We start from the raw sequence: 23,104 nt of genomic DNA, 5'->3' as shown, positions 1-23,104 counted from the left end.
ACCCCTTCAAGGAGTACACAGGGAGTACATTATCCCTTCAAGGAGTACACAGGGAGTAAATTATCCCTTCAAGGAGTACACAAGGAGTATATTACCCCTTCAAGGAGTACACAGAGTATATTACCCCTTTAAGGAGTACACAGGAAGTACATTTTATCCTTTCAAGGAGCACACATGGAGTACATTACCCCGTCAAGGAGCACACATGGAGTACATTACCCCCTCAAGGAGCACACAGGAGTACATTATCCCCTCAAGGAGCACACAGGAGTACATTGCCCCTCAAGAAGCACACAGGAGTACATTACCCCTTCAAGGAGTACAGAGAGAGCTCTGTACTCTCATTACTTAAGGAAGCTCCCTAACGCCTCTTCCTCAGCGATTTATTTTTGGATATGACTGGTTAATATCCTTTTGTATATTATTTGTGCAGAGTATGACCATGTTTGAAGGGCTTATATAACACAGGCGAGGTCAGTAGGGTGTAATAAACAAAATAAATAGCTAAGGAAGAGGTGTTAGGGAACCAGTGAGTCCAACATTTACGCCCTGCGATACGGCTAAAGCAGAACTGACCCTCCAGTGTGACCTTGACCTTCAACTGGTTATTCTCATTTTTTTTCTTCTTTGCTTGACCCTCAAAACCATTCCACTATGTTTTGTTCAAATATCGAAAATGTTCAAGCACCTGTTATATTGACCTTTGGCTGAATGTAAAAAAAAAAAATAATAATAATAATAATATCAACAACAACAACAACTAGCCTAGATGGGCGGATCTCTCCTACAATGGCAACGTAATTTCCAAACCACTCTTCATAATGGGCTGCTTTCTCATTATTAATTAGGGTTTCGCAAAAAGTGTTTTCCGGATACAGAATCTGTAATACGTTCCGGATCGGCCCCAAAAGTTAATCGACTGTTCCCTGGGACATGGGCGATCTACCCACCAGATTTGGTCCAAATCTCTCATTTTATTTATTTATTTTTTTGTAATCCTGCTAACACACAAACAGGGGTGAAAACATACTCTCCTTGCCGGATAGAATAATAAAAATTTGGTGCAGCTCCATTCAATAGTGTTATCATAATCTTGCTAACAGATTATATACAGATGTTACGTGTATATAAATATGTAGGTGGTGACGACCATCATCCACTCACTTGACGTAGTGCTGCCTACTTCTTCCTTAGCCTTTATTATTCTTTTTCTGTGCCTGCCCTCCTCTCTTCCTATTTCTCCCATCTTTCCTGTCACTTCTTATTGCTTTTCTATCCTTTACAGGCGGCTTTACATTGAGTGACAAGCCAAATGGTTTCCTGTAAGCTAAGAAACCATTTACAACGCTGAGTGGTAACCATATAACCAAATCATACGTGCTCCCTACGTGTCAGCAAGTGGGTTGGTGGAGGGTTAGTGCCCCTCCACGTAAAACAAATAAAGTCAAATGGCCACCCCTTACGGGATTATGACGTCAGGCAATAGATAGATTGACAGATTCTCAGCCAACTGTAGGCCTATCCAAAAATAACAATAAGCTCCACCAGATGTAACCGTTTGCGCAGATTAGAGACTGAACTTGGACCATCAGAAATGTAATCAGTGGCAAGGGGAAGTGTTGGAACCATTTTCGTATAATTTGTTTCAGAATTAATGTATAACCTTACCGGACGACCCATGCGAGGCAGCTCACATAACTGTGACCATGAGTACTATGACAAGACAATGGCATTAAAAAAAAAAATTATAATAATAATAATTAATAAGTGAAATATAAAAAAGTCCCCTGCCAGGAACTTTAGTTGAAAATACCTGGAAAAGCTGAGGTAGAACACGCATGGTTTAGGAACTGACTTGGAAATTTTACTGGAAAGGACGAAAACATAGTGCTCTGTTAAAGTGAAGCCTGGAAAAAAAAAAACTAGTAATTCTGTAATGAAAGAAATAGGCCTACAGACTGGGACGATGTTATTCCCCCTTTAACCCATTCTTATTTACAACTGCGTTTTATTATAATTCATTTATTATTTCTTGAGACGATGGGGCAGCTCTTACAGAACATAATGTTTCCAGTGCAAAAGAAAAATGGAAAAACTGGAGCCTCTTCCTTCTGCAACCCGTTAATTACCCACTGGTCCAATTAAGCTACAGTAGCTCACTTCGCCTGCATCTTTTCAGGCTCAGCCAAACCTTTCCCCACGGTTTGCGTCCGCTATGGCCGATCAGACGCAAGACATTGGATTTTGTTATTTGAGATGAACATACACTTTTACCTCCTAAAAGTCGTTTTAAAACATACCCAGGATGTTGTAGCACCAATAAAAATTAATGAGGACTGCTATGGATGACGCTAGAATAGAGTCGTCAACAGCGAGGCAGAAACAAGTTATTAAATAATTGACTACATGTGCAACTTTCAAATAATATCCAAACACTACGCTACTGAATGACTATAGACTTTGATAGTTCCCCATGAAAAAAGAAATTGAAAAATGACCCCGATCATCAATGAAGTGAGTACGGCCCTCTTAGTAATAAATACCAAGTAATTATTATATGACTAATCAATTAATTAGTATATTTATTGAATGACGGGGAATCGTCCAGGGTGCGAATTGTCCTAACGGGAAATTGTCCATATTTTGACGGTGAATTGTTTTACCGTCGAAATGTCCAGGAACCCTGCAATGATAACAGGCCAAGCTACTATAGTCACGAAGTGCAATGGAAATCATATACAGCCACATCGCTGCCCATCTCTGGCACTAGCTACGTACAATAAGCTTTAGAAGAACGAAAATATGGGTCAGGTAAAGTGAAAGAACTATACTTATCTCCCCCACACCCTCCTTACCTGTGCCCCGCACTTCCTTGGGAGTATCACACGGGGACTCGTGGACGTCCAAATTTGCTGCCGCGCTAGGGTCGTGGACGTCCACGCGTGGAAAGCCACCAGACCCATTCGTGACACCTCCTTTTGTTGTATAGCTTTTACAACAATATATATTTCAAATTCTTGGATGTCCACACCACTACTCCACCCTCACCGTGGCTGTCCAAAACTCCGTAGTCTCCTTCTTCTTTAAGTTGTGCCCCTGTCGTCTGCTAGCTTGAACTCTGTAGTCAGTTGAGGTGTTGTATTATATTATGATTAATTCAAAACCGTTAGTAAAGTTTGTATAATCTTTTATTATACACTTATTATGTTTTTATTTGTTTTAAAAAAATTAAAGTATATCGAAATGTGATAACTACGAAGGAAAGTCCTTTGATTGTTTGCAAGGGAGGCCCGCGCACGTTGGAAAGGCATTACTGTAAACTCGGGAAGAATGTATTACGGTGAAAATCTACATCAAGATATTCGTGAACACATAGCAGCGTGGAAGGACACCAGCAATATATATGGTCCATGGTTGTTGTCAATAAACAAGTCGTCTGCAAAGGAGTGGGAACAAGTGACAGTCGGGTGGGGGTGAACTCGGTATAGAAGGTGGCCGTCGACTTCCACCGTGTGATAGGGAATGGACGTCCAAGCTCAGTCTAGACGTCCATTATGTGCTGCACTCAACGTTTACGGGTCCCCTTGTGATACCCGCTTTACCTGTGCCTCACCCTGCCTTTACCTGTGCCCCACCCTGCCTTGCCTGTGCCCCATCCTGCCTTTACCTGTGCCTCACCCTGCATTTACATGTGCCTCACCCTGCCTTTACCTGTGCCCCACTCTGCCTTACCTGCCCCCACCCTGCCTTCCCTGTGCTCCACCCTGCCTTACGTGTGTTCCACCCTGCCTTATCTGTCCTTACCCTTACTTACCTGTACCCCACCCTGCCTTACTTGTGTCTCACCCTGGCTTACCTGTACCCCATCCTGCCTTACCTGTACCCCACCCTCCCTTACCTGTGTCCCACCGTCTTACCTGTGCCCCACCCTGCCTTACCTGTTCCTCACCCTGCCTTACCTGTTCCTCACCCTGCTTTACCGGTGCCTCACTCTACCTTACCTGTACCCCACCTCCTATGCCCCCACCCTGACTTACCCGTGTCACACCCTACCTTACCTGTTCCACACCCTGCCTTACCTGTACCCCACCCTCCTTACCTGTACCCCACCCTGCCTTACCTGTACCCCACCCTGCATTACCTGTAACCCCATCCTGCTTTACCCGTACCCCACTCTGCCTTACCTATGCTCCTGCCCTGCCTTACCTATCCCACACCCTGCCTTACCTGTTCCACACCCTGCCTTACCTATCCCACATGCTGCCTTACCTGTTCCACACCCTGCCTTAACTATACCACGGCCTACCTTACCTGTGTCAAATCCTGCCATACGCGAGCCAAACTCTACTTTACCTGTCCCACACCCTGTCACTTTCCCCGACATTTAATTACTTGACCATCTCGCGTGCCAAGCAAATGTATTAAATAAAGTGAGTGGATGGCGGCTACCTCCTTTATTTCCATCAGTATCTTATTTCTCTCACCCGTGTCACCCCTAAAAGTATACCGCCAACACACGCCTATTTTCTCTCTTTTATCCCCCCTCACCCTCTTCCCAGCATTTTGTTTTGCTTTTAGGTTGCGAAGCGCTGCAACGCCTCACGGAATCCAGATATTATGATCAGGTGTTATCAAAAAAATAAATAAATAAATAAAAAAATAAAAAAAATAAAAATCTGCACTGTGAAGACAAGGTTCGTATAGTGCGAGATATATACTGACGTCAACACTCAAGCATTATCGTATTTTTTATTTTAAATGATAAAGTATCAAATATATACACATGTTCCCGATTCATCACCCATGCTCCCCAAGACCTTGCCACCTCCCACCCCCCACGCCATCCCCTCTCTCGCCTCCCTCCCTCACACAGCTACCCCCGAGACCCCCACCCTCCCCTTCCTCCTCCCGGTGTTCAGTGGGTGAGTTGAACTTGATGACGGATCGTAGTATTGGCTCGACTCTTTACACCTGAGGATGAGACTGGAATGGCAACGCTGGGTAGGTCATGTGGGAGTGGAGCCAAGTGTTCACATTAGCATCACTGGCCTACCACGAACTCGCTAAAAGCTGGGTTAAGTTTCGAAACGTGGTGTTGAATCGTGCTACAGGTGTGTACGTTCTTCGGTTCACAGACTATCCAGATCGTGCAAGGATTTGGGTTCAGTCTACTTGCAACCCGGAACAATTTTCAAGCTGTCTGCTATTAACCCGATTTCATACTATGTTTCAGAACTGATCATCTTAATTTGCCTTATCTTACCTGTAACGTACATTCACTAGTGCTGCATTGTTCAGATGGTGAGGCAGGACTCAGTGTTTCGATTTGATGTGGAAGCAAACCACTGACCCTTTAGAAGAGATGAGAACATCGTTTCTCTGTACGTAAAGGGTGGATCTGAACTTCACTGACAAACATAGAATCACCTGGTTATGTATAATTAAGCTCACTTTCTCCTAGACATTTTTCTTCAGAAATACCTCGTTAGTGAAAGATATTTTAAGAGATGTAGAAAGCTGATCGAACCCAGGCCAGGGACAAAATTTTCTGGGTGACCACCCGAACACTGACTTTCCTTCTCACCCCTCCCCTCCTCCCGTCTAATATTTTACAACCAGGAAGAGCCAAGCAGTTTTAGCAAATTCTGAATTTTTTTGGAATAACCCCCTTTTATATATATATATATTCTAGTATTGCCCCATCAGGAGTGCAAGGGCCCAAGACTATTATAGGTTACTCAGTCCAGACATTCAAGATGTGACCAGCTGCTTTACTCTTAGCGGCAATACGTGAGCAATAAACACGGACCATTATTCAGTACTAAACCCTCAAGGGTCACATTCAGTTGGAGTACCTTGACTAACCACACCATCATGCATAAAAAGAAAAAAAAAATGTATACGGGGAACGGGGCTAATGCACTACGTCAGCATCCAGCACGAAAGACCACACTTGATCTCCCTACGTGCATCACAGAACTGTCCCATAAAGAGGAAAGTACCCGAGTGCGGCATACATACATACCGGTACATGTAAACGTATGTATAAAATTACAATTACATAATATTCTCTTCACTGTGATTTTGCTAGAGATTCTTTGTAGATAGTAAGGTACGTATGACTACATGGCTTAAGAGAATGTTTGTGTAATCCAAGTTGATATCTGATTTTCCACATGGACTAGACCAGTTCCTTATTCGGAAGGCAGAGAATAAAACACAGTCTGGGTTCCAAGAATATATTCATGAACTCTATCTTACGAGGAAAGAGCAAGACTTGCAGAATATACATCACATTAAATTCAGCGGGGACACTTCAATGACATTTTGTAAGGGGGTGAGTGGGGGTGGCGAGGGTGGGGGTATGTGTGTGTGTGGCGAGGAGGTGGTGGTCTGCTGCCAACCCCATCCCCACACATACACCTCCAACCTCACCACTCCCACGCTAAAGCATAAAGTAACATTATTTTTATCCTGTAGTTTTAATCTTCAACCATACAAACGTGAAACTGGTAATTGATATAGAAGGGGGGGGAGGGGGAATAGTACACTATCGAAAAATCTCCCAAATGTTAAACGTTAGTAATTATAAAAGTTTAAGAGGCTGAGAACATGAATATCCTGGTGGTCAACGTTTACATACACAACAAAACCCCCACATACACAAGTTCATATACCTGTCGACCCCTTCACCCCGACGACGTGATCTTTGTATTCTTGCCACCTCTAGACGATTTTATTCAGGCTGGAGGGGATTGATACAGCTGTCGTTTACCTCTTTTACTTTCTAGGTGATTTCCCAAGCTGACTACAATCGTCTGGTGGTAGCAAGAATAAAATACGTCATAGTAGTGAAGGGGTTTGCCTTACCCTCGCACCACCAACCTCGATCTTCCTCAGTCACATATGGTTTCAAAAATTATTATTATTATTATTATTATTATTATTATTATTATTAACCAAACTCATTTCTACCAATTATACACACATACCTGATATTTAGGAGGCAAATATCATAAACAATAGGAAAAGCACAGTTGGAAATGGTATTTGATTCATGTACCCACGAAAACACGAGTTTATATTTGACAATATTTGCCTGAATGAATTTCACTCATAAAACGAAACGGTGACAAGATGGGGATGCCAGAAGGGAAATGCGAGCCACTTAGGTACAAACATCCGCTCCGGCTCATTGAAAATACGAGGTGGGGATGCGAGAACGACCCCGACTCACTTCGGTACACATATTCACTCCGTCTCGTCGAAAATGTGATAAAACGTGAGGAACAGTCGAGTTGGAGGTGCGAAGACGAAAATGTCTCACTTCGGTACAAACTTCACTCGGTTCGGTCGTTTATTAGCCGTCAGAGACCATGGGCCGTATCAGTAAACCGACTTGAGCCTAGATTGCGTTGGTGATGCTTTTATCTGACTCATGCAGCTACCAAACAACAATTATTCATAAATTAAATAAGAAAGAACAATGCCGTGAACATAACGATAAAACGAAATTATGCCTGATGACAACTGGTGATGAATGCATCAAAATTATTCATGATATTAGTGGTTTAAAATTGCAAAAAAAGGAAAAAAAAAAAGTTTGCTGATGACAACTGATGAAAAGGAACAAGAAAATATTGTTTCTGGTAATACGAGGTGAAAAACAGGAGGAAAACACTGATCATAATAGATGAAAAATACAAAAAATGAAAACTTCCTGATAACTGGTGAAATTATCCCGACATATAAAGACCTGCTTATCGTAGACTCTGGCTAAGATCCTTTATGCATACGGTCCCTAGGTGAGTGTTGGTGAAAAACAAGGGAGATAAATATACAGCAGAGAGAAGGATGCAACGTTGCTATTGATTATTGCTCAAGTGGAGAAAAGGGAGAGCTGGGGGGCACGGGGGGTGGATGTGAGGGGGGGACGGGAAGAGACTAAAGGAGGAAGGGGATGGGTGAGAGGTGGGGAGTTAATTTTCTCTCCACTCTCCTCTTCTCCCCCTTCTTGGTTGTTTTGATGTGAGCACCGTATGTTCAACCCCTTCAGTACGATGAGTTCTATTCTTACTTCCTCCGTGCGATTTAAGTTTTGAGACCTTTATTTATTTATTTATTTATTTATTTATTCAAGCTTTCCCCAGGTGATTTAATTAAGCTTAAGGGATGTCTCTCGTAGTAAAGGAGTTATAAAGTGTCCATTAACCCCTTCATTACGACAACGAGGTTCCTATTTCAACCTTACTAAAACCAGATGATTTCCTTCAGCCCAGGAGCATCTCTCACACTGAAGGGGTTTGTATCAGTCTCCTTTAATCCCTTCACTACGACGACGGCTGATAAACATTTTTTGGGTTAATTTTTGCTACTGAGGCGATTTCTTTCAGCTTTGGGGGACCTCTGTGATTAATGGGATTTGTCAGTCGCCATTAATGTCCTTTGCTTTGACTTAACTTTGTTATTATTATTATTATTATTATTATTAGATATACTGTAAGTGTATGTGATCACTGAATGACATACTCAGGTTTCATATTGATCATTATGTAAGTACGAAATTAATTAGCCAGAGATATTACTCCGGGATCTCTTATTACTCTGTATATTTTTTCGTCTGGAAGCAGCAAGAACGAAAAAAAGTATGTTAAGAGATTCTCCAGTTTAGTTATTTTCATCTCCCCGCCCTCACTCCAACCCCCGTACCTCACCCCCACACACTAACACCAACACAGTGAACGCTCTGATAGTCTCTGGGTTTCCGCCTTAAAGTATTATGAACAACAGTTTTGTTATATATTCACCTCTGCAGAGTCAACAAGAACGATGGGTAACTGGAGCTTAGGCATAAAAGAGAACGGTTGCCTTGCCCCTTCACACCCACACCAACCCTTCCCTCTGTTCACCCTATTTTTTTTTTTTTTTAATAAACTTCCTCCTTCTATATGAGGCAACATTTATTAAAGCAGGCGTGATTATAAGTCTATCTATCTCTGCTATTATTCCAAGAAGCCTGAAGTGCGATATATTGGGTTTGATTCCTAAAATGTTTGGGTGTTTTTAGAAGTCTGCTGGCTGGTTCGTGTGGAGTGAAAGAGCGCAGGCTAGATCCTTCCCACATTTTTACCCCCTTGTATATTTTTGCTACACAAGCCCCCCCTCTCGCCTCCCCTGCATCGCTGAGAGGGGGGCTGAACACAAAGTTAATTCCCACCCTACAGGTAAACCCTTCAGATAAGTCAAAAACATCCACGGAACAATATTTTTAACGATAAAAGGAGTTTGAAAGGAGTGGTGGACACGGGCGTCGACGATGTTCAACTATATTTTACTTTGATAATGGTTTGTTTAAAGCTTTCAAGCCGTTTTTGGTCTTGGCTTAACTAGAAAATGCACTAACTGCTCTTAATTGTTAAAAGTTAGTAGGATCAAGAATAACTGGCTCAAGTGTGGCTCAAGCTAAGTGACAAATTTCAACTCAATGTAACTCGTAAATATGATACTGAAAGGGATTTAAAAACGCTTGGAATATATCTACCTTTGTGATTGTTATAAAGGTATGATACAAGGTGCACTGAGTCACTCTCTTGCTAGTGACTTCCCTTCCTGAGTTACAACATACTGTAGAAATAATCTCTAGGCTAATCATATTAAATTGCGTCCTGCCGATGGCTGGTTGTTTTTCATGTCAAGAAACCAAAACAAATGTGAGTCCCTTCTGTGTTTTTCCTATTACGGTTATATATTACCTCAGTCCACTAGTTTTGTTATTAATCTAGCTTCTACATACCCTTTCCTTAAAAATAAGTATATAGTCACTCCTGTAAATAATGCACTACCATAAACAAACTACGAGAAACAAACAATATTCAGTAACTCAGAGGATATGCTTCTTCGACCATTTTGGCGCGCTTTTAAGGACGAAACATAAGGAGATTGATTACTCTGGTACTTCCGTTTTTGCTGGCTGGATATCATATTAAGGTACTGACAAAGGGACAACAAACGACATTCAAAAGGTGGTAAGAGTCAAAGTTATTGGAATGTAAGATTATGTTCTGGGGTACAGGATGAATTTGTAAGTGGTCTGGATTGTAAAAAAAAAAAAAAAGTTGTAAATGTAAAACAGAATGCAAATGAAAGTCAAACAGTAAAGTGGAATGTAAGATAAAATTTTAAGATGGAACTAGGATGTAGGATGGATATGTAAGTGGTGTGAAATGTACACAAAAAAAAAAAGTCGAAACAGTAAAATGGGATGTAAGAGAAAGCTGTTAATAATGAACCACAATGTAAAAGAGACTCATAAGAAAATGCTGGAAAGTTGAATTTATGTTGTAAGAGGGAAATGAGGTATGGGAGGGATATGGAACGTGGAAAAATTTGAAAAAAGTGAACTGGGACGTATTATAAAGTGGCAAGACTGAGGTGGTATGTAAGATTAAGTGGTATGAGGGAACTGGAATCAAGAGAGAGGTTTCTTAGTGGTCTGAAATGTCGCTAAACGTTGTATCTGAAGTGGAATGTAAGAATAAGTTATAAGAATGAACAGTGTAACAGAGACAGCTGGAGGAGTCAACTGGTATGAGAGAGGGACAATGGGACAATGGGGTGTGACAAGGAATGAAAAAACAAAATGAATAAATGAAAGAAATGAAGATCAGAACTGTAAAAGGAGAAAGCCAGAATGAACAACCGTGGAATGCAAATATGAAAAACTGTAATATGAATGCATGAACCGAACGAAAATAAAAAAGTTAACGTTGCGAATGGCGTGATGTTGATTCTAAAATATATGACATAAAGGACATATAATAAGGGTACGGTTTTAAAGTATGGAGATTTGGGAAAGAATTTTATGACTTTTGCCCCAACACAGCTTCGTATCCTTCCACCACTGCTACCCCCACCACAGTAATGGGTATTTTATCAGCTACCAAAAATGCCATAATCGTAACCCCTACAGTCATCATCATCATCATCATCACCTACCAGTCTTTCTACCATTTTCATCACTATTACAGCTACCATCACTTCACCACCACCTACCACAATACAATCACAATATTTACCATCTACGATCACCACCACCATCCACCACTATTTCTACTACCACCATCATCGCTATCTCTGTATTTCTTTTTCGTGTCCTTTGCCATAATCAGTTTACAGAAATATTAAAAACAAATTCTCTTTTTTTTTTTTTAAATATTTTCTCTGTTCCTTTTCTCCCCTTCCCCTTGAATTTCCTCGCAATCTTAATATCTAAAAAAATCTGTCTCCCCTTTGTCTCATTTCCTGTGCTTGCGTGTACACGTTCTTTTTTATTTTCACTTCATTCTCTCTCTCTCTCTCTCTCTCTCTCTCTCTCTCTCTCTCTCTCTCTCTCTCTCTCTCTCTCTCTCATTTGCTATATCCTTTTCTCTGCTTTCATCCCACGTTTTAGTAAAAAAAAATTTTTTTTGCCTTTCAACAGTCGACTTTAATTTCGTTGTTCTTGTATATGCTACGTGGCTTCTCTTTCTCTGCTTCACTTATTTTGCTCATTTAAGAATATTTTCCCTCTATTCCCTTTCTCTAATTTAGCTCTTACTTTCTTACCAACATTTTTCTTCTCCCTCCTTTCTGTATTTCATCTCTTGCTCACTATCTTTTATTTTTCTCTACTTCACCTCCTCCTCAGTTTCTAACATTTCCAATTATTCTGTCTCCTCTCTCTCTCTCTTGCTCAGTTTTTAATATAATCCACACCATCTTAGCCTCTACTTCACCTTCCTCACTTTATCCAAAAATTTAGTTACTACCACAACTTTTAATCATGTTATTTTTTTGTTATTTCAATCTTTCCTCCATTTCTCTTCTCACTTTCTCAGTTTAACAGTATTTCAATAGCATTTTTTTTTTCTATTTTCTTTTCTCTGAGTCACTATTGGCCGAGTGTGCACCTGACTGGCTGGCTGAAGTGGCTGAGTTGGCTGGATAGATGAGTGGCTGCTGGCTGAGCTGGCTGGATAGATGAAGTGGCTGAGGAGGCTGAGTTGGCTGGATAGATAAGTGGCTGAGGCGAGTGACTTGGCTGGATAGATGAGTGGCTGTTGGCTGAGGTGGCTGGATAGATATAAGTGGCTGGCTGGCTGAGAAGGCTAGACAGATAAGTGACTGACTGGCTGAGGGACAGTTATAAGTGACTGGCAGGCAGAATTAAGGTGACAGGATAAAAAGACGGTTGGTTGAGACTGATGGCTGACTGGCTGACTTGGCTGGATGGTAGAGATGGCATCGGGGTGGAGGGTATGGAGGCATGGGGACTGGGGTATGGGTGGAGGACCAAATACATATAGATACAAAAATGGAAAAAAAAATAAAATAAAACGGAGGCATTTGGTATTTAAAATGGGTATGGAGCATAGAAGAAAAGGTCCATAATAAAAAAAAAAAGCAGGTAATTAATAAAGCATAATGTCCATAGAGAAAAAAAGGTGTAATTTTGAGTGTTTAGAAGGATAATAACGAAAAAATATCTCAATTTAAGAAACGTTCGATAACTGATAAGAAATAGCATCCATATCGAAAAAAAAAATACAATATATATTTTTTATTTAAAGAAAAATAAAATAAAAAGATCTCAAGTTAAGAAAAGACAAGAAATTTATTAAGAAAATCAACTTTACCGAAAAAAGAAAGTATTTGTTAATTAAAATGTGGTGGAGAGCATCGATGAAATGGCTGACAAGTAAAAATATAATTGAAATGGGGTAGAATTGGGGGTACAGGTGAAAATGATAGGTAATTCAAAAATTTACATTAAAAAAAAAATAAAGGTGTGAAGGGGAGAGGGCGGTGGTTATAGAAAAAGGACGAAGAAGAAATGGGTATATTTTATATTGCGAATGAGATTAAGGAAGAAAAGTAAGAAAATTCACTAATCACACAGTCCACAACGAAAAAAAGGGAGAAAAGAGAAAGAATGAAAAGAGAAAGAAAGAAGGAGAGAAACAAAGACAGGAAGAAAGAAACAAAATAGGAAAAAGGAGTTAATTCACAGTCCACAATGTCCATATCGAAAAACAAAGGAAATAAATCGGCCAACTGTTTATGTTAAGGTGCTGGGGTGTGAGTGGGGCAGGATCAGTGGTTCCCTGCACGCTGCTTGTGACCCCTAAAGGTGGCTTGGATCTTGGTGGCAGCCTTGTTCAGTTCCGGGTCATCAAGGTCAATATCTAGCTCCTCGGCGGCCTGTTGAGGGGAGAAACGAGGTCACGGATTAGTCAGATTTACGAAAAAAGGTCACGGGTTAGAATTAGGAAGAAGGCAGGTCACTGATTAGTTAAATTGAAAAATGTATCGGCTGTCTCTTCAATCCGTAAAAATGGTTAGAAGTAAGTTAGTATAGTTAAGTCACTATGCATTGTTAAAAGGTCACTTGGGTGTAATTAAAGACCAAGTTACCATCATTAGAGGTCAGGTACCATCAATAAAGCATCATTATCATCCCTTATCAACAGAAGAGGCGTTATAACTAAATTCCCTTAAATCCGGTTGACGTGGTTTTTAATTAGTTCTTGCTGCCCCCAGACGATTTTATTCAGCTTGGGAGAGACTTTCGTAATCCATGGGCTTTATTTAACCCTGTTACTAATCCCTCCAGTGCGAAAAGTCTACCCACAGCTTAATAAAATCGTCCGGGGATGGCAAGAACTTAATGAAATACGCCGGCAGTCGATGTGTTATGGTCAGGTTTGTAGTAAAAATAAATAAATAAATAAATAAATAAAAATGGTCCGGTACTTACAAAGAGTCTCTGATGTCAAATTCAAGCTTCTCAAAATGGCTAAGGTGTTTATGAATAGGGCTCCTGATGTGAATATGGTATCTTTTCCCTATGATATTTCCTATAATTCTACTGATCATTTATTTTAACTCAGATTTTTTTTTGTCCTTATGCAGTTTATTTCCCGTAACTCAATAGGGGAATAAGACAATACCACGGTCCTGCACCCTTCCCACAGCACTTCTTCGTGACTAGCACCATATTCTAGTGTTGGTCTACCGTTTCAGCTCAGCACTCAAGATGGGGAGACGGAAATATGATGCCCAGTTAAGGTGAAACGAGAACAGGTATGGTGGTTATGGTGTCGTGATACAAGTGAGAGCTGCAGAGGATTAGGGAACTGTTGGTGTGTCAGTGGTTCTCTCTCTCTCTCTCTCTCTCTCTCTCTCTCTCTTTTTCTCTCTCTCTCTTAGCTTGCGTCACAGTCGGATGCTTCAGGAAAAATAAATGCTCTATGACGCAGACGAAGATATTTTTATTTGTATTCAAGGTAATGTTTTGAGAGAGAGAGAGAGAGAGAGAGAGAGAGAGAGAGAGAGAGAGAGAGAGAGAGAGAGAGAGAGAGAAACAATGGCATATGAGAAGGCAAATCTAATCCCATAATGCACACGGCTTCAGCAGAGATGATGGGGAAGGTCAAAGGTAGATTGTGGTCTCTCTCTCTCTCTCTCTCTCTCTCTCATTTCCTCCTCCTTCCATCTTTTCATCATGCCTCCCTCTTTCCCTCTCCCTCCCTTATTTCTTCCTCTTTCCCTCCTCTCTCCTTTATATTCCCCTTCCTCTCCTACTCTCCCTCCCCCCCTCCCTTCGTTGTTCTCCCCCCCCTCACACACACACACACACACATACACACACACACACACACACACACACACACACACACGCCTCCCATTACGCGACGGCTGACAGTTCTCCCCCTACCCATTAAAGCCTTTGCGGGGTCTGTGGGGGGGGGGGGTAGGGAGAGAACGTCAGCCAGCCTGATATATTGTTGATAGCACCCGTCTACCACAATTACCACCACTACCAACATTACCAACATACACACACACACACACACACACACACCATTTCCCTCTGACAACACCATTACCATTACTACCAACATTACTCTTTGTCCTGTTGACTTTGATGACAGCTACCAACACTGCCGCTACTGCCAACATTACCACTACTACCAACATTACCACCACTACCAACATTATTACTTATACAGTCTACTTAATCCTGACAAAATCACTACAAACAATATCACTACCACAAACATTACCACGAATACCAACATAACCACCACTACTAACATTACCACCACTACCACCACTACCATATCTACCAACATTATCACTACTACCAGAATTACGTCTACTACCAACATTACTTACACACTTCACTTAATTCTGGTATCATCATTATAATTACTATCATCATTACTTCCGCTTATCTCTTTTATCATTACCATCGTCAGTAAGTTATGACAATTATCCATTATTATCTGGGTTACATCACCACCCACACCCACACCCACACCCACACCCACACCCACACACACACGGGTACTAATCTATTTTTCATCAATACCTCAAATTTTATCAACGGCTTAAAGAGAGTTTTTCCACCACAACTACCATCACCACCACAACTACCATTACCACCACAACTACCATCACCACCACAGCCATCATCATCATCACCAGAACCACCATTCTCTTCAAAACTACTTTCACCACCACAAATATCATCACCACAACTACCATTACCACCATAACTACCATTACCACCACAACTACCATCACCACCACAACTACCATTACCGCCACAACTACCATTACTGCCACAACTACCATCACCACCACAGCCATCATCATCACTAGAACCACCATCACTACTACAAATATCATCACAACTGCCACCACTACCATAAACACCATTACAATCATCGCTACCATCATCACCACAACTACCATCACCTCCACAACGTCCAAAATCAAATCACAACTACCCAAATCACAACTACTACCTCTACTGCCATTACTACCACAACCATCCTCACAACCACAACTACCACAACCACGTATAAGGAACAACTACCACAACTACCACACCTTCCATAACCACAACTACTACAACCATTTCCACAGCCACCACAACCACAACTATCGTGCCCTAATCCCTAATACCACAGCTACCTGCACAACTACCACAACTCCTACCACAGCTACTACCATCCTCCAATTACGTTTTCCTTTCATGTTGCCTCTTCCCTTGCAATCTCTCTCTCTCTCTCTCTCTCTCTCTCTCTCTCTCTCTCTCTCTCTCCACTTTACCATTCACTATTTTTGGCCAACTTTTGACTTTTACAATCTTTATATATATATATATATATATATATATATATATATATATAACTTTTAGCTACCTTCTCTTTTGTTTCAGATTTTTTCGTCTCCATTTCATCTTCCTGATTGCGATCTTATCTCTGCCACTCTCTTCCCTCTCTTGCTTTTTTTCTTTTTTTCGTAATGTATCGTTCTGTATATCTGCAATCTTTGTTTTATTTTTGGCTTACATTCTTTCTCTCTATGCATCCAGCTTTACTCTTTTCTGTTCCCTTCCTCTCTCTCCTCTCCTCTTTTCTCACCCCCCCCCTCTCTCTCTCTCTCTCCTCTTCCAATTCCCATTCCGCTCTTCATTCCCGCTCCCATTATATTCTCTTTAAGTTCTCATTTTCTATCCTTTTATAAACCAATATATTTTTCTTAATTTCTCTGCCTCTCCTTTTCTCTTCCAATTTTAATCTTTCCATTCCTTCTCATTCTCTTATTCTCTATTTCCTCCTTCTGTCATTTCTCATTCTCCTTTTGATTACGATTCTCTTAACATCTCTTTCCCTATCTTTCTCCTCTTTCTTCACTCTCTCTTATTTTATTTTCCCTTCTCTTCTACCCACTCCCTTCTCACCCTCCTCTCTCTCTTCCTTTTCCTTCGTGTATCTCTCTTTCTCCCTTTCGTCTTCCCCTCCCTTGTCCCCGTCTTTCTCTTCGTTTGCCCTCTACGTGAGCTGCATACCTCTCTAATTTTTACTCTCTCTCTCTCTCTCTCTCTCTCATTCCCTGACACTCCAACCGCTCTCCCTCTCTCCCCGTCTCCCACTCACTCCCTCACCTCCCACTCCCACTTCAACTTTCTCCAACCTCTCTTCCATCTCCCCCTCTCTCACCCCTCCCTCTCTCTTTCTCCCCTCCCTCTCACCCTTCCCTCTCTCCCACGTCTCCCTCTCTCCCACGTCTTCTCTCTTACCTCTCTCATACCTCCCTCTGCCTCCCACTCAGTCCCTAACTCCTGACTCTCTCTCTCTCTCTCTCTCTCTCTCTCTCTCTCTCTCTCTCTCTCTCTCTCTCTCTCTCTAACCTACTGACCAAAACACGGGCACCTAACTTTAAATTGCTACTTACTCCACCACACCCTTATGGGTAAAGTTAGGATGGAGGGAAGGGAGAGATGGAGGGAAGGGAGAGATGGAAAGAAGGGAGAAATGGAGAGAAAGGAGAGATGGAGGGAAGGGAGGAATGACGGGAGGAGAGAAGGGAGGAGTGACGGCAAGAGAGAAGAGAAAGGGAAGGGAGAGAGAGATGGAAGGATGGACGCGAAAAGAAAGAGGGGAAGGAAGGAAAAGGCCCAAAAGAAGGGTGGGAAGGGAGAGTAGAGAGGAATATAGGAGGGAGAAAAAGGTAGAGGGAAGGATAGTGGAAGGAGGAGGGGAGGGTGGGAGGGAAGGAAAGAAGGAGGAAGTGACAAGATGGATGTTTGAATAGGAAGTGACATAGAGATGGAGAAGGGGATGGAAGGATGAGTAAGAAGGAGAATGGAAAGGGATGGAGGGAAGGATGGGAAGGGAAGAGCCGTGGGTGGGAGGGGAGGAAAAAAAGGGGAAGAATGGAATGGGAAGAAAAGGAGGGGAGAGTGTTAGAAAGGGAGGGCAAAGAGATGGCTGGGAGGCGAGACGGAAAAATAAAAACTGATAGAGGGAGAGATGTGGGAAAGAGGGAGGCTGGAGGGAAGGAGGGAGGGGAGGGAGGAAGAGATGACTGGAAAGAAGAGGGAAACAGAGGTGAAGAAGAGAATGAGAGAGAGGGAGCAGGAAAAGAGAAGTGAAAAGGGGAAAAAGAAAGAAAGAGGAAGTAGGACAGAATTAGGGGAGAGAGAGAGAGAGAGAGAGAGAGAGAGAGAGAGAGAGACTCGGAGGGGGGGAATGCAGAAAACGTGAAATATACAGTAGATGGAGGTGGGGTGAGGGAGAAAAAAGGGAAGAAAAGTGCGAGTGGGGGAGGGGAAACAGTGAGAGAGAGAGAGAGAGAGATGTGAGGGACAGAAGCAGGTGGGGAAGAGCTGGTGAGACAGACAGGTGAGGAAGATTTACGTAAGGGAGAGATAGGTGATGGAGAGACAGGTGACAGATAGATGAGGGAGTGACAGGTGATGGCGATAGGTGAGGGAGAGAGAAGTGATGGAAAGGTGAGAGACAGGTAAGGGACAGGCAGATGGGGAAAAGAGACAGGTGTGGCGGAGACAGGTAAGGGAGAGAGGCAGGTGAGGGGAGATAGAAATGTCAGGGATAGACCAGAAGAATATAAACATCACCATTATTGTGTTCATTCCCTCCCATCATTTCACCCTTGAATTTGTATTTTTCTTCTCCCCTTAGCCTCCCCCTCCCTCACCCCTTTATCTCCATTTTCCTTCATCCTCCCCAACCTCCCCACCCCTTACGGTAAATCGCAGTTCCCACACTAATATTACTGTGCCTTAAATACCTCACCAATTTGTTTATTACACCTGTTTGCAGTGCACTTTAGGACATTTATTTTATCCAGTAAACATTGCTGTACTTTTTTTTTTTTAATTAGAAACATCTGTCGCGTCCATTGCCTAGGTTTGCAGCCCTGAATGACTACATAAAACGCGCGCACACACACACACACACACACACACACACACACACACACACACAAATGAAAGCACGAATACACCGAAAACGACTGGTAAATCAAGGAAAACACAAAAGCCAAAGATTTCAGCAGCGACCAGAAAATATTACGAACCCTCCCTACTGACCTTCTACTGCGCGGTACTACAATCACCCTCATCGTCAGAGTCATCATCGTAACTACATTTTCCACCACTTGAGCATGATGGGAGGCATTTGGAGAGGTGGAGGGGGAAAGTGGGAGGCAGGGACGGTAAAAGGGAGAGGGACGGGGTCGGAAGGGAAGAGGAAACTACAGGAAATGGAAGAGAAGAGGAAAAGAGAGATGGAAGGGAAGGAGGTACACAGATGAGGAAGGAGAAAGGAAAAATAAAAATGGGGAGAAGACGGAGGGGAGTTGGGAGAGGAAGTGAACAAAAAGGGGAAGAAGGGATGCAAAGAAAGGGGGATGGAAGGAATAGGAGGGGATGAGACAGAAGGGAGGGGACGACGGAAGAGAGGAGGAATCAAAAGGAAAAGGGACGAGGGATGAGCGAAAGAGATGCCGAAAGGGAAGAAAGGTTAGCAGAGAGAAAGGAACAGGAAGACGGAGCAACGACAAGGGGAAGGAACAGGAACGGAAGAAGGAAGGGGTAGGGGAAAAAGGGAGACAAGGGAGATGAAGAAGGGGGGAAGGGATGAGATGCAGAGGGAAGGAGAGGGAAAAGAAGGGAAGGAGGAGGTGGGGAAACGGAAGCAGGGGGAGGAAAATGTAGGGATGGAGATAAGTATGAAGTGAAGAAGGGGAATAAAAATGAAGGGAAGAAGGAGGAGTTGAAGAGAGGGAGGGGGAAAGGGAAGGGAAGAGAATGAAGGGAAAGAGAGGGCAAGGAAAGGAGGAGAATGGAGAGGAGAGGAAAGGAAATGGAAAAAGGAAGGGAAGAGATGGAAGGGGGCGAAGGGACAGAGGAAGTTAGGGAAGAAAAGTGAAAATAGGAAGACACAGTAGGTGGGTGAAGGGAAGAATAGGGAAGGAAGGAGAAAAAAGGGAAGTTAGGTGGGTGAAGAGAAAGAAGGGGAAAGGAGGGGGGGAGTGGGAAGAAGGAGGGTTGAAGGGAAGGAGGGGAGGAGGAAGGGGGGAAGGAAGGGGGAGGGGGCGGGCAACTTGCAGGAAGACCTCGAGCTGAGTGAGATAAAAATCTTACCACGATCGATTGGGGTTTTGTGGGAGAGGGAGAGGGAAAAATGGAGAGAGAGGAGGGAGGGATAGGAGAGAGAAGTTAGAGAGGCAGGGGAAGGGAGAGAAATGTAAGACCGGGGAGGGAGAGAAGTGAGAGAGGGGAGGAAGAGAAGTGAGAGAGGGAAGGGTGAGAAAAAGGAAGGAAAGGAGAGGGTAGGAAAAAAGGCGGAAGAGGGAAGAAAAGTAGGTGAGGGGACAGAGAAATAGATGAGGCGCGGGAGGGGAGTGGGAGAAGGGTTGAGAGAGAAGGGGGAGGGGGAGAGAAGGGAGAGAGAGAGAAGTGGCAGGAGGAAGTGAGAGTAGTGGGTGTGGAGAGAGAGAGAGAGAGAGAGAGAGAGAGAGAGAGAGAGAGAGAGAGAGAGAGAGAGAGAGAGAGAGAGAGAGAGAGAGAGAGAGAGAGAGAGAGAGTACCCACAAATAAAAGACAGCACACAGCCTATTCAAACAACAGATTGGCTCCCTTCACTGTAACCACCAACCACCATCGCTACCACAACTACCACCATTACCACTATCAGAACTACCACCACTATCAGTATTGTTATTATCGGTATCATCACTAAAATGGCTATGTTTTTACCACTACAATTGTCCTTATTATCATGCTTTATTATGTCCTACTGAACAAGGGGTCGAATCCGGGATGGGGGAGGGGAAACTTAAAAATCTGAATATCGTAAAAGCTGACTATATACTGATCTAGCCTACCGTAAGACCCGCCAATATATCGTTAAAATACCCTCACTAATACCAATACACCAGTTCTGTATGAAAAAATCCATAGCATGTATTCAATATGGATGGTGGGGGTTAGCGTCGAATGGGTGACAGGTGGAGACTGCTGCATCTCAGGGAACGGGCTCTTAAGTTTATGGCCAGAGTCAGATGCATTAAAAAAATCATTACTACCACCATCATAATCACTACCATCTACACTGTCACTACCATAATCACCACTATCATCAACATTATCACCATCATATCCACCACTATCATCAACATCATTACAAGTGCCAGCATCACCACCACGTCCACCACCACCACCATCACCACCACCACCACCAACAACAACCTCAACAACAAATCCAACAACCACTATCACCACCACCACCACTATCACCACCACCGTCTTCCTCTCAACTTAACGGTGTCTTTTTCCAACTTTCCCAACTCAAGCCAAAACTACCAAACTACCAAACTACCAAAACTACCACCATTACCACCACCGCCACATTACCACAATTTACCGCACTCCCGCAATCACCACCACCATCACAATCACTGACTTCACCACAATCACAGCCACCATTTCAGTCGCCATCACCCGCATCACCACAATCACCACCAAAATCACCACCACCATCATCATCACAATCACCAGCATTACTGCCATCACAATCACCACCATCCCTACAATCACCATTGTAACCACTACCACCAACACCACAATCACCGCCACAACCACTACCGTACCATCACAATCACCACTACAACCACTACCACCACAATCACCACCACTTCCACATTTACCTCCATCAGTCAACAGTAGCCACCAGCACCACCATGATCACCACCACTACCATTGCCACCGGAACAACTACTACTACTACCACCAGCACCACCGCCACCACCACTACAACCACCACCACCACCATCACCATCACAGTCCCTCCACCACAAATTTTGATATAAGTACCATCGTCAACATTATTTCTTTCATAGTTTGCCCTTTTTACTCTTCTCGTTTCCGTTTTCTTTCTGGCTTCATTTCTCCTTTATTTTCCTTACTTTATTTTCTTTTCATTTCTTCCTTTTTTATTTTCATCCATTATCTCTCTTTCACATTCTGTATGTCTGACACTCTCTTTTTTTATTCTTTTCTGCCCAATCTCTCTCTCTCTCTCTCTCTCTCTCTCTCTCTCTCTCTCTCTCTCTCACGTAAGGTGAGACGGAAGATATGACACACCTTTCATTCAATATTACCACAATTTCCATGCAAAGGCTTGAGTCTCTCTCTCTCTCTCTGAGCGTGAAGGGGAAGGGTGGGTGTACTTGTGCTTTATAATATAATTACAAAAATCATTACATTAGAATTACTGTAATAACAATACTACTACTTCCACTACTAATTACAATGACGATGACGATGATGATGAAAATAATAATAATAATAATAATAATAATAACAGTAACAGTAATAATAATAATAATAATAATAATAATAATAATAATAATAACACTATCACCATCAATGATTTCCTTGAACACAGTACATACAGTACTGTAGGTTAGGTTTACAATAAAATTTTGCAAGAATAAAATAATAATAATAATAATAATATTAATAATAATAATAATAATAATAATAATAATAATAATAACAGCAAGTGAATAAAGTATTGCCGTGGAATACAAAGTCCCCTACTAGATGATAACCATACGTATGTACTGAGTATACAGTACAATGTGGGTATGACAGCAATACGTATGTGCTGTGTACACAACATGGGTATGTAAAGAGTTTGATCTTCTGAGTATATGGTTGGTTGTTGGGCGCGACATACCGTCATGGTATGGGGAACAAACGCGTGAAGTTATATCTAAATCTGTCCATGCATGTGGAAGTTACAGAGCTGTTACGAAATTGCGGACGGACTGACGGACGTACTGACGTTATGACGGTGCCGCGCAAACCTATAGTCCCCGACCGGTTTGACCGGTAGGGGACTAATAATAATAATAATAAAAAATAATAATAATAATAATAATAATAATAATATGGATGTTCTAAACCGCAATAAATATACCACTGGAGTGAGCAAGGTGGAAAAAGTCATCACACCACAAAGGGAAAAAGGGAATGGAAACCCTCTCTCACTCAGTTGATCCGATGTGTGTGTGTGTGTGTGTGTGTGTGTGTGTGTGTGTGTGTGTGTGTGTGTGTGTGTGTGTGTGTGTGTGTGTGTGTGTGTGTGTGTGTGTGTGTGTGTGTGTGTGTGTGTGTGTGCTGGAGGGGAGGAGGGAGGGCTGAGGGCTGTTCCAGGTAAAAGACTCTCGGGGGACTAAC

General features: G+C 42.4%; 2 protein-coding genes across 2 annotated transcripts in view; one reads left to right on the top strand and one right to left on the bottom strand.

Annotated features, from left to right (window-relative positions):
- Positions 1 to 13,053: 13,053 nt before the first annotated feature.
- Positions 13,054 to 23,104, bottom strand: part of LOC145403540 (uncharacterized) — a 313,635-nt gene continuing 303,584 nt past the window's right edge. Inside the window, exon 4 of the mRNA XM_080275212.1 lies at positions 13,054 to 13,239. Within this exon, the coding sequence (XP_080131338.1) occupies positions 13,132 to 13,239 (108 nt within the window). The 3' untranslated portion in view covers positions 13,054 to 13,131. The remainder of the gene's footprint in view (positions 13,240 to 23,104) is intronic.
- Positions 15,642 to 21,729, top strand: LOC145403559 (uncharacterized; the record flags this gene model as incomplete). Its single annotated transcript, XM_080275237.1, has 5 exons — positions 15,642 to 15,676; positions 15,917 to 15,950; positions 20,533 to 20,575; positions 21,100 to 21,143; positions 21,637 to 21,729. Coding segments are annotated over 5 exons (249 nt in total), but the record flags the coding sequence as incomplete, so codon positions are not given.

This window comes from Coenobita brevimanus, chromosome 61 (genome assembly GCF_032717465.1).
Source record: "Coenobita brevimanus isolate Jiangsu-jjx chromosome 61, ASM3271746v2, whole genome shotgun sequence".
Classification (NCBI taxonomy): Eukaryota; Metazoa; Arthropoda; class Malacostraca; order Decapoda; family Coenobitidae; genus Coenobita; species Coenobita brevimanus.
Note: the sequence above shows the minus strand (reverse complement) of the source record. Positions and strands in the feature narration are given on the sequence as shown.